The sequence below is a fragment of the Chionomys nivalis genome, chromosome 8 (assembly GCF_950005125.1).
Source record: "Chionomys nivalis chromosome 8, mChiNiv1.1, whole genome shotgun sequence".
In the NCBI taxonomy this organism is placed as follows: Eukaryota; Metazoa; Chordata; class Mammalia; order Rodentia; family Cricetidae; genus Chionomys; species Chionomys nivalis.
In genome coordinates, this window is record NC_080093.1 from 73449604 (window position 1) to 73462458 (window position 12855).

A 12855-nucleotide genomic window follows, 5' to 3' on the forward strand; every position below is an offset into this window, starting at 1 on the left:
GGCAGTTTATAACAGTAGTATTTGGTGTGTGGGTGTCACCATGACAGTAGCTTTGCCAGACACGAGTCCATGGTTGCATGTGAGTATTGTCAAGCCAACTACAAGTGTTTTATGCACGACTCTGGGAATTTTCTGGTTTTGTAAGTTGAACGCCTCAGTTTGGAAATAGTCATGTTTTTTCCTTGCCTAGAAAGTAGCTGAACACAACTTACTGTTGGCCATGCAGGGCTGAGTTCCCAGACCTCGTCCCGGGACATGGAAGCGTGTGAAGGCACACACAGCCCTGCTCTGAGACCTCAAGAATTCCAGGAGAAATCTTAGGGCTTTAGAAAAACCCCGAGAAAAATCCTGCCTGGGGAGAGTGTTTAGGGTGGGGTAGTAGTGGCTCAGCAGACCAGAGCTCTTGCTGAACAATATGACCTTAGTTTGAATCCCCAACACCCACATAAAAGTCTGTAATTCCTGCAAGTGGCCCAGAGACCTGGATCTTAATTGCCACCCAAAACTGTGAACTCCAGGTTTAGTAAGAAACCCTGTCTCAAGAGAGTGCTAAAAGACACCTAATGTCCTTTTCTGGCCTCCCTATACACACATTTGCATGCATGCCTATAGCACACACACAAATTTGAAAAAAGAAAAAGTACTATGTGTGGAGTGAGCCGTGTGTGAATGCCTTGTGAGATGGCAGAGTGGCCTGCGTAGGAAAAAACAAGCCCCAGAGTAGCATGGCGAGTGGGAAGTTCCTTCCTGAGTGTTATTGTTTCCAGTTACAGACAGGAAACTTTGGAGTGTGTTTTCAAGCACAGAACATTGGACACAAAGAGGCTCTGACCGTACAGAGTTGAAGTTAGTAGCAAGATGTGAGACTCAGCAAACATCTTGTACAATTGGCTTGTTTTGTAAAGTTGTTTTCTTTATTCTCACCTTTAGATGTCTTAGTTCAGTCATTGTCCTCAATCTTTGTTCTAACAAGTTAAAAACAGTGACAGCCAGTCAGAATTAACACAGTTCACATTTACCTTGTGAGAAAGCACTATAGTCAGTAAATATAATACATCTTAGAAAATCCTGCAGATTTTATAGCTGGTTTACTCATTCCTGAGTGTGCATTTTGGCCAATATTCTGAATAATTGCTAGCCTTTCCCCAGGTAAGAGTTTTACATCTTTGGTAAAGATAAATGCCTTCAAACTGTTACTAAAAGCAGAAAGGAGACTGCTAAGAAACAGGAAGGGACCATCAAGGAAAGTCAGATGTGGTGTCTCACACCAGTGCTGAGGAGGTGGAGACTGCTGAGCAGCCTGGCAGTAAGGAATTATAGCCACTTATTATGACAGCTATTTATATCTGTGTTTATAAACAAACTGCTATTCTCTGATTAGAGAACTATTGTAGACCTCTCTTACTTCTGTTCTGTATCCTTCTAATACATGATATAATTTTTGACTATATTACTATTTGATCTTTAAGTTATTAGAGCTGATTGTTTGCAGCTCAGTGTAGCAATGTATTGTGACTGTCTTCCTAATGGGTCTTTCATTTTTAGTTTTTTTTTAAGTTATTACTTGCTTTCTGTTTATGTTTGCTTAATTTTATTTGATTATTATATCACTGCTTATAAATTCATAATTTTTTTTTTTCGAGACAGGGTTTCTCCGTAGCTTTTGGTTCCTGTCCTGGAACTAGCTCTTGTAGACCAGGCTGACCTCGAACTCACAGAGATCCACCTGCCTCTGCCTCCTGAGTGCTGGGATTAAAGGCGTGCACCACTACTGCCCGGCTAAATTCATAAATCTTTAAAACCTAGATCTCTAAAATCTAATAAAGGTCAGTATGGTGTAGGAGGTCCTTCTGTTTATGTGTTGCTTTCATTGGTTGAATAAAGAAACTGCCTTGGCCTTTTGATAGGGCAGAACTTAGGTAGGCAGAGTAGACAGAACTGAATGCTGGAAAGAAGGGCAGAGTGGCAGAAGCCATGGATTTCTTGCCTGAGATGGACACTGGTTAGAATCTTGCTGGTAAGCCACAGTCATGTGGCGATACACATTAATAGAGATAGGTTAAACTAATATGTAAGAGTTAGCCAATAAGAAGTTAGAGCTAATGGGCCAGGCAGTGTTTAAATGAATACAGTTTCTGTGTGATTATTTTGGGTGTAAACTAGCGGGGCATCTGGGACAAAACAAAAGGGCCCGCTCCCTGCAGCATCAGTATGATAGTATACCTGCATAGTCCCAATGCTTAGGAGGTAGAGGCAGGACAACCAGAAGTTCAAGATCATACTTAACTGCATAACGAGGCCAGCCTGGGCTACATAAGATCCTGCCGCCCCCTCCCCCCAAATCCAAGCAACCAGAAATTTACAAAGCAATAATTTGAATTATTTGTCGTGGTTGTGTTATATTTGTTTTTCTGGTTTTGTATCTTCAATCCAAGGGTTTGAACCTAGGGCTTTGCACATGCCAGGCTTTGTTTCTGAGCTGTACCCAGCCCTTATAGTTGATTTCAAGTCTACTCATAGAAGGTCACTGAACAAGGAATTGAAGAAAACCACATGCAGTTAGTTCTCCTGGACCAGCTAAACCATCCTTCTGAGCTACTTCTAGCGCTCACAGTGGGGTTGTAGAGCATGCTTCCCTCCGCTTGTTATGTGTTGGGTGTTTTGTGAGATGACAGATTGGCTCTTCTCACTTTCATGCTCTTATTTAGAGTTGTGAGAATGCTTAGAGCCTTGGGACGAAGTGGCTTCAGGGTGGAGGTAGGTACAGACTGGCGCTTACAGGTCCTGATGAGAGAGGAACAAGGTCAAAGTCCAGGATGGTCTTTTACCAGAGATGAGGCTGTAGGTAAGAGATGTGGAGGGATCTGGGTACTTCACATACTAGGGGGTCTCATGCCAGGTGCACTCCTTGAGACTGACCCCAGGCCTCATTTTAAAGTACGTGTTTGATCTCCCAGTCAGTGGGGCCCTGTTGTGCTTCCCCAGCAGTATCCAAGCCTCTCAAGCCGAGGCTGAGACTGTTGGCTGTGGAATTCCTTCATGGAGGTCAGAGCTCTGCTTCTGCTCACTGGGGCTTTGGCTCTCTCTCTAGCTTCTGCTCCTCTGGTGTGGGGAGACATCTAAATCAGGGCAGAGTTCTGGTGACCTGCAGAATCTGATAAGTGAGCCACTTCTCTAGGCATCTCTAGGTTACCTGGGACACTGTATCACACCTGATGCTAGAATCTTCTGTAGTTCTGTCCATTGTGATATATGCACTGTCCCAAGTGGAGGCCAGAGGGGCACTGATGCTTCTCTCCCTTGCTCACACATAGGCCTGATCTGAACTTTGTTTTCAGGTCATTCTCATGATCTCCCCCACTTTCTGGACACAGCTTTTCCTTTTATATTGGGTCAAGGCTAAGATTATGCAGCCCAACATTCTGCCATAGTTTGTTAAAAAGTCATTTCTGCAAGGTGTGTGGTGCATGCTTTAGTCCCAGCATTTGGGAGGCAGAGGCAGGCAGAACTCTAAATTCAAGGCCAGCCTGGTGTACATAGTGACTTCTAGGCCAATGTTACATAGTGATACCCTGTTTTGAAAATCAGGAGGGAGGGCCTCAGATTTCTAGTTCATTTGGGCCTCATCTAAACTCCCCAACTATTCAGACTTTTATTTTTCTTTGAAACTCTTCTTGTTTATCTTTTCTGGAAATTGGAAGGTATTGCAAACAGTTTCTCAAATCACTAGTTGAACCACAATTCCAAAAATAATACTTTCGACTCTAGTAATTTCAGGTTTTATATGTCAGTGAACAGCCCTGTGGATTGCAGAGAAGCTGGGACAAAACACTTGCCACTTGAGGAAAGGGTGGCTGGTGAGGTGGCTCTGTGGCTGAAGAGCCTGCCACCAGACTTCAGGTCTCCAGACATCAGGGAAAAAAGCTAGTGAGTGTGGTAGCTGATGTGGCATCCTCAGGACAAGATTGCTTGCTAGATTAGCTGGGTCCTTAAGCTCTGGCTTCAAGTGGGAGACACTATTTTAAAGGTAAAGAACAATTGAGGAGGACACCAGGCATCAACTTCTGGCTTTTACATGAGTACCTACACACAAGCATGTGCACCTGTGCACACGTGCTCCCACACATTTGGGAATAGCACGCACACACACACACACATACATACATACACACACACATATCTGTGCCAACAAAAAAGGAAGAAAGGTTTATTTTGGCTTATGGCTTCATAGTTTCAGCCCATGTTTGCTTGGCTCTCTCTGTTGCTTTGGGCCTATGATGGCACAGAATATTATGAGAATACAAGCAATATCTGACCACTGCATGGTATCAAAAAAAATGAGAGACAGGAAAGGGCTGAAATCCCCACATCTTACCCAAGGGCGTGCCCAGTGTCCTAAATTCTCCGGCTAGGCCCTATCTCCTAAAGAGTCATCCTCCTAATAATGGCAGCTAGCCTTTAGCAACTGGTTCTCTGGGCAGTTTTCTTCAGCTTTGGACTCCAACAACCTAAACATGCCTTCTTCTGATAGCTGGCCACACCCCATTCTCTGTAAAGTTCAGTCCATCTAGTAGTTGCTCTGTGCACTGATGGTGGATGATACAAAATAATCCCACACTAATTCAGAATTATGTATAATAAAGGGTTATTTATTTAGGGGCGACTCACAGATCACTGTCCTAGATCACAGTCCTCTGCACAAACGGGGAACAGGAACAGAGTCTGGCAGCTGGAAGGGAGAGCCGGAAGCAAGCACACACTTCACAGCTGCCTTTATAGTATATGAGGCCATGCCCAAGTGGACTGGTATCTTAAAGGCTATTGGCTGACGGAGAGAAAGGAGCTCCCACAGCACCTCCCCCTTTTGTTTAAATAAGAGAGTTCCAAACCCAATACAAAACTATATGTACTAGGAACAGATATCAAGTATAAGATCAGAATTACAACCAGCATAAACAATATTAAGCAAGGAACATATGCTCAATGCTTTAATAAACATTCTATTCTAGGGAGTCTAAATCTTGTATTGGAAATGGCTTGGCTAGATCATAAGAGGACGGTAACTATGACTATCTAATCTTCAGTCCCACTGAAGGCCCGAGAAGGGAGATAATATTACTTGAGTAGGCAGGAAGTGCTATCAAGCAGCTTCCAAAATGTGCAGTAGATGACAGAGACAACTGGCTGCCTGAGCAATCGCCCAAAATCTCATTTGCAATGTTAAAGCAACCAACTTTGGCTAAGGCTACAGTAACTGACCATTTTCAGAGGCAGGGAATTTTTCAAAACCATCTTACCCTGTCTTGGCAAGATTTGACAGTCTTTTTTTCTTGTATCCTGCTTGTCCAGTCTGGACATCGTGCACTTTGTCAGTGATTAAGTCATGAGCAGTTTCTTGTCCAAAGGCCAGTTGTGCCAAGAAGAAGACAAACTCCAAGTGGAGTGTCTCTGGTGCTCAACACTCTCTTGGGAATAGGTCGGTGTTAGCAAGAGCAATTGTGTCTTATGGCAACAGAATCCTAAATTATTTAAATGCCATGTTCTACAGATCTTTGAAGTGATTGAAGGTTACCTATCTATGCAGAATACATTCTCTGTGTATCTAAAGAACCTAATTAGTCTGATTAAAAGCATAACAAACATGAATGACTATTGATCTATAATACTTAATACCTATATAACCTAAAGATTAAGAATTCATATCAGAATATTAACCAATCTTTAAACAATTGTGCAGTAAAGGAGGACAATGACATCAAAATGTAAACAATGTATAAATATCTAATCAGAGGTAGAAATATATAATGAAATATGATAAATATACCCTAAAGTTGTATCAATATACAAAATGTCTTAACAAGAGGTAGAAAATGCATACAATATGACAAAATAACTTTGCATAGATGTACAGATATTATAAACAGAAATAACAAATATAATTTGCACTTGTATCAATATACAAGAAACTATACCAGTGTAAATTGTCCATAAATAATAGCTCACAAATATTCACTCTATTGCTTACTATTATTATTATTATTATTAGTGTGAATAAGTTTTACACTAAATTGCCTATTATCCCATTCAATCTTCCTTTTTTTTTTTTTTGAGGTCTCTAGGCCTACATAATTTTCATACCCCTAACCCTATGCGAGTAATAACCCCTAAATGGTGTCTCTAACCTTGAAGACAAACTTTGTTGGGAGAGGGGACGTCGCTTTCTAGAATTGCTTCCTACTATTATGGGAGCAATGTTTTTTGTATGGGATCCTATAAAAGTAAAATGATGATTAAGTTTCAAGATTGCTGTTTTGTATAATTACAAATGGTCTATGAGTAGTCGATAGGTTCTTTTTGTTTGTTTGTTTGTTTGTTTGTTTGTTTGTTGTGAAGTTCTTATTTGGAGTTCTGGCCAGAACGTTGTAAAAAGGTGTACCATTTCTGTAGCTGGTACCCGAAACCCACTCTCATAGTAACACTATCAGCATCATGACGTCATATTAACCAGGTGGAGTCGTTATGGGGCCCCATCTTCTTCCTGGAAGCTTCAAAGATTACTGCAGGAAAATCTACTGTTCATTGTAGATGAACTTATTATTATAGACATATATTCAACGAAAGATACGATATAAACAAAATGGGCATGGAGACAAGTAAAATATTTCCTTAAAATATATCTTCTTTCTGTCCCATACCAGATGGCTCCTCACATAAGACAGAAATTCTGAATTTTTCTTCACATGAGACAGAAATTCTGAATTTTAACAACATGCTTGGATTTAGAGGATAGCCATTGTCCAACTCCAAAGCCAACTCTTAATTTTAAGTAGAGATGTATACATGTCCAAATAATCAAATTTTACCATGTAGATAATACAGCATCATAAGGCAGATTTCTTTTTGCTTGTTGATATCTTTTTATCTTTAGGCATCTAGATGTCCAAGGTCTCTCTCTACTCAAATGTTTTCCTGCAAAGAGAAGAACAGAACCCTGCCCCAATCATTATGAGGTTTTCTTACCACCTGTATGATTGTCACCTCTGTGGATAAAGCCGTCATTATTCTTTCTCAAGAGGTTTCCCTTTTTCAGACTGAATTTTTATCAATTTTGATGGTATCCATAGCTTCTCTTCTCCTGTGGAAATAAGAGCAAAACCCCTTCCCCAATGTAGCACATCTCCTGGTTTCCATTGTGAGGTCAGCACATCCTTGAAATATACTGGCTGATTTAATTTAGAAGTTTTTTCAATTATTCAATTTCTCTCTGCTGCTGTTGTTCCTTTTTCATTAGCGTTAAGAAAATTCAAGGTTAATAAAGCACTATGTAATCTATTTCTGAGGGTATTTTTCATCCCTTTCTATTTGTTTAGCATATCCTTTATAGTTCGATTTGATCTTTCTATAACTGCCTGACCTGTAGGATTGTTTGGCATACCTGTAATATGCTTTGTATTATAATAAGCAAAAAACTGGTTCATTTTCTTAGACACATATACTGGACCATTGTCTGTCTTTATTTGTGCAGGGATACCCATGATGACATGGCCATAACTTCTAATAAATGCGTGATTACTGAATCAGCCTTTTCTGAGCTCAAGACAGTTGCTCATTGAAAACCTGAATAAGATATGTGGTATACATATTTTAATTTTCTAAATTCCGTAAAGTGGAACACATCCATCTGTCAGATCCTCATTCCTTTTAGTACCCTTTCGGTTACTCCTTGCTGGTAATGGTGTTTGGTTATAGAAAGAGCAAGTAGGGCATCTCTTTATAATCTCCTTATTTTGTTGTCATGTAATAGAAAACTCTTTGTTTAAACCTTTGCTATTGACATGATGTTTCTTATGAAATTCTGAGGCCTTCAGCACACTTCTAGTCAATAATCAATTTCTGCATTACCTTGTGCTAGAGGATCTGGCAGACCCATATGGGATCAGATTTGTGTTATGTGTATAAGACAGAGCCTATTCATGATTGTATCTTGAACCTTTATGAACAATGAAGTCAATTCTGTATCATCTGGTATAAATTCAGCAGTTTTAATATGCAAGACAACTCTTTTTGCATATTGTGAATCAGTAACTATATTGAGAGGTTCTTTAAAATCCCTTAGCACCTTGAAAATAGCATATAATTCTGCCTTTTGGACAGAATTATAAGGGCTTTGTTCCACCTTACTTAATTCTTCTGATTTTTAACCTGCCTTTCCTGATTTATTTGCAGCTGTATAAAATGTCCAGGCTCCAGTATTGGTGCATTACATACAGTTCGGGGAAGAATCCAAGTAGTTCTCTTTGTAAGGTTAATTCTATCACTTTTGGGATAATTGCTATTAATTTTTCCCAAAAAAAATAGCACAAGCTCTCTGCCAAGGTTCATTGTCTTTCTATAATTTTTAAATTTCATCAGCAGTAAAAGGTACTATAATCTCTGCTGGGTCTGTACCTGCTAGTTGACAAAGTCTCAATTTTTCTTTTATAATTAATTCAGAGACTTTTTCAACATAAGTTTTTAATTTTTTTCCTTGGTGTATGTGCTAAAAAGTTTCATTCTAAGATAATATCTTCACTCTGCATTAAAATTCCTGTAGGGGAAATTCTGGAAGGCAATATGACTAGAATACAATTAAGATTTGGATTCACTCTATTTACATTTGCCTCCTGTAATTTCTCTTCAACTATCATCAATTCTTTTTTCTGCTTCAGCTGTTAATTCTCTGGGACTATTTAAGTCTTTGTCACCATCTAAGGTTTTGTTTAAATGAACTATTAGGTCAGGTGTTATCCCAACAGCTAGTCTAGACTGGAAATATCTCCTAACAATCTTTGAAAGCCATTAAGAGTCCACAATCGATCTCTCCTAATTTGTGCCTTTTGTGTTCTAATTTTCTGTCAACCTATTTTGCATCCTAGGTAATTGACAGAAGGAGCTCTGACAGCAGAGCCCTGCAAAGACCGCGGTGGGAAAGAACTTCCTTTCCCTTTGACATTAAAGAAAGAAGGAGTATTTGCCACTGTGGTGTGTGAGGTTCAAGCTGTAGAGATTCAGGACAGACTTCTTTCAGTAGGGCTGGCATGAAAACTTAGATTGATCATTTTAGTGCCTGAAGTTTAACCTTCAGAAGACGGTTCTCAAAGGAGGTGGTTCTCAAAGCATGGCCTGTGTAGGCCTTTCGTAATTCAGGATCATACTCTGGACACACAGACTCAGTCTGGAGTGCTGTGTGACCAACCCTGGAGAAAGGCTGTGAGTGAGACTCCCCACAGCCCCACACCATGGCCTTCTGTTGGGATGCTGCTCAGCATGTTCGTTTGTTTTCCTTTGGTTTTGCTTAAGTTGCCCTGTAATGTAAATCTCTTCCTGCTTGTTTGGTTGGAAATCCCCAGTTACCCATTTTTAAGTTTCACAGGTTACTTTTCCTGCACTTCTAATTCTGAATTTTATTTTTCCCATAGAGCTGAGAAAACAGAAGTCCTGAGTGAAGATCTGCTACAGGTAACAAAATACATTTTTTTCCTGACTAGGATGACATCCCAGGTCAGTTGCATGCTTGCATGTTGGGCGAGCGCTCTAGCACAGAGCTACACCACCAGCTATTTTCATTTATGAGACAAGCTCTCCCTGCTTTACCCAGGCTGGCCTCAGTCTTACTCTGTAGCCCTTCCAGGCCTTGAACTGTCTGTCGGCCCTTCTACCTTAGCCTCCCATGAGGTCTACACCTCTAGGCCTGTCAAAATAAAATTGTCTTAAAACAATCTTTTTAAAGACATGAAATGAAAACAAATAATAAGTCTATTGCTGGCAGTGTGACTCTGGTAAAGCTCTTCCTTAGCATGCACAAGCCCTGGGTTCAAACCCAACAAAGGAGATAAGGGAGGACTTGGGGACTGGGGGGTGACATAGACATGGTGAGACTTGGCTCTTTGAGGCCTTTCACTTCCTCTTTCCTAGGTGGAACAGAATAACTGAATTAGCGTGGGGTTGAGTGGGAACAGAGAAGCGTGAGATGGGATGGTGAGAGGAGGGGATCTGAAACCCTCTGTCATCTTGGGAGTTCCTGCTCCCAAGCTCCAGGTTTGGGGATGGGGTGGGGCCCGGTCAGTCCCCAGGCACAGTGGCCTAACCACAAGCCCTGGGCTGGCTGGCACTCTGATCCACTGCTGTGATGCTGCCCCTGATGGGACAGGTCCTGCCCACTGCTAGAGGCCCCATTGGCTCTAACCTGGAGCTCTAACCTAGAGAGACTCTCCTGCTCCTGCTGCTTCTCCCCATCTCTGGGCTGCTTGGGTCTCAGGACTTAGGCTTTTATTATTTATGGCTAGATCTAGCATAACCAGCTGGAGGTCTGGGACACATTGTGTCATCAGCTCAGACCTTCCTCCATTTTCCTGCCAGGATACCATGGCCAGGGCCACTCTAGTCCATCTGTCAATATGTTTCCCTGTCTTTGGTCTTGGAGAAGACACTGGGGCCTTTCTATGCCTCATCTCTGCTCACATCTCCACCCACTACAGAAGGCTCAGGGAGAGTGAGCCTTGGCTGCATGGAGTCTTTGTTAAGCTGCTCGTCCTGCCTGCTTGCCTTGTGGCTCCTTAACTTACACAGCAGTCTGTCTGCCCAAGTGAGTCTCTGGCCCCGCAGACTGTCATCCCTTCCTCAGTCAGAAAAGGGTTCATCACAGCCTGCAGGTAATATAGTAGAATATAGTCATTTCGGTTTCCATGAACAGATTAATTCTAGATGTTCTCATACAAAACAATGCAGCATTTGAATTTAGCTTGTACGACATCCTTTAGATAGCATTCTTATTTATTTATTCACTTATAGTAGGCAGTGCTCTGCCACTGAGTCTCATGCCAGCCTCGTCTGCACTTTAAATCCCCTCTTGGTTACTCAGCGCCTTGAACGATGTTAGTGTCGTGTGTAGAGTTCTTGTGCTGTGTAGTTTAGAGAACGGCAATGAGAAGTGCACACATGGTCTTACGAAAACATTTTTGTTTTGAATGTTTTCTGGTCTGTTGGCTAACTATAACGATGTTAAACCATGCATGTGGAGGGCCGCTTGATTTGGGGTTTGGTGCTGGGGATTGGACCCTAGAGCAGGCCAAGCCTGAGTTCTCCCTCTAGTCTTTAAAGGCAGGGAGATTCTAGGTTCAAGGCCAGCCTCTGCCGTGTGTGTGTGTGTGTGTGTGTGTGTGTGTGTGTATAGTGAGACTGTGTATGTGTATAGTGAGACCTTGTGTCAGAAAACAACACAAAAGATTTGTTAGAGAGTTACATTCTTGACATTTCTTAGTTTAGGGCACATATTTTAAATTCATTTTCTGACTTCCTGAAGTACTGTTTGTGTCAACCAAGTCTCAGCTAGGTTTTCATGCCATCCAACCCCAGTAATACACATTATCTCTTTTAATCCTTGAAGTTCTGAGATCAGAGAGCCAAGGGCTGATGGCGCTCAGAGGTACCTCTTCATTGTTGTCTGTGGGGCGTGAAAGCTTTGCCCGGCTGGACCACCCTGGTTTGGTAACACAGACTGTTCTTTGTTGTAAGTGCTACAAATGTTTTCCCTTTTTCTTTTCTGCTGTTTTTAACTTGAAGGGGGGGAAATGGTTCCCAGTGCTAACTCCACTACAGGTCTGCCTCGAGCTGGCCCCATGGCCTAGGTTTGAGTTAGTCCCCCAGTGCCTGAGTTTCCACCAATCCCGTCTCTGCCCCATGGGCGTACTGGGAGCACTAGTGAGAGAGTGAACCACGTGGTGGGAAGTCCTGACACCGGAGCCGAGAGAGGGCTTTGGTTTTGCTCTTTCTCTGTTCTAGGCTACCAGGTATGTATTGCTAGCCTGCCTCTGATGTAGCACTGCCTTCTTCCCCCATCTCTCTCTGCTGGACCTGCCTTTTATTTTAGTAGCATGGTGTTGCCCCAGGAGACTGTGAATCCCAGCAGGCAGAGACTGGACTGTATTTCCTGTTGCTTTTCTAAGACCAGGCACAGGAGGGTACTAGGTACTTGTCTACCATAGTCAAAAGTAGAGACCTTTCTGATCCTGTGGCAGCCACTAGTCCAGGCACCTGGGGGAAACCAGTGAACAAAACAGACAGGGTTCCCATCCTCATGGAGTTGACGTGTTGGTAAAAAGTGCCAGGATTTCAATTATTTCATCTGCTCTTGTGGCAAATGCAGACTGCTAGTTCTCAGGTGCTCTGACCTGTGGCCACTGTGCATGGGGAGGTGCTGTGGCACATGCTCCTGAGTGTCAGCTTGTCTGCAGGTCACAGTCCTGAAAGAGAAGCGTCTAGTGCCCGGGACCTTTGAGAAACAGCCACAAAGCAACTAGGGGCCAAAATGTTTTCTGCTTTGAATTTGCTGATTTCTCGTTAGACTAGAAAGCGTCCCTGAGGCTTGCTCTCAGTCTTCATGAGTCATCAGAACACACATTTTTGGCATTCCTTCCTGTAACAAGCAGTCCTCTTTGCCATAAACAGCTATATCCCAGCAGTCTTATTTTGGGAGACTATTCAAGATGTGTGGGTCCCTGGATCAGTATTTCTTACTGCCGGGTGTCCATTCTACTGTGGGGAGTCTTTAAAACAAAAACCAAACCTACCTGAAACCTAGTATGAAGGTTTTGATACTGGTCTTGTTTCAGTTGTGCTACATGGATTGTGGGTCTGCTGCCTCGTGGGGAAGACCCCATTGCCCACGCTTCAGGTGTCCCTATTGACTTTCCCCATGTGACCCTGGATAGGAGTTTGTGAATGGACCAGAGCTTTGATAGTGCTCTAGCCAGTAAACTGACCGCCACTCTTGGCCTCATAGACATAGTCATGATTGTCTTCTTAGCTGGAACAGGT

At 42.2% G+C, this 12855-nt stretch overlaps 1 protein-coding gene across 6 annotated transcripts in view; it reads left to right on the forward strand.

Moving 5' to 3' along the window:
* Positions 1-12855, forward strand: part of Arhgap17 (Rho GTPase activating protein 17) — a 93111-nt gene that overhangs the window by 30979 nt on the left and 49277 nt on the right. For all 6 annotated transcript variants that reach the window (XR_009057572.1, XR_009057573.1, XM_057777867.1 and 3 more), the window contains exon 2: positions 9459-9498. Coding sequence is in view for 4 of the 6 variants with exons in the window: in XM_057777867.1 (XP_057633850.1) it covers positions 9459-9498 (40 nt within the window). In the remaining 2 variants the exon portion in view is untranslated. The remainder of the gene's footprint in view (positions 1-9458; positions 9499-12855) is intronic.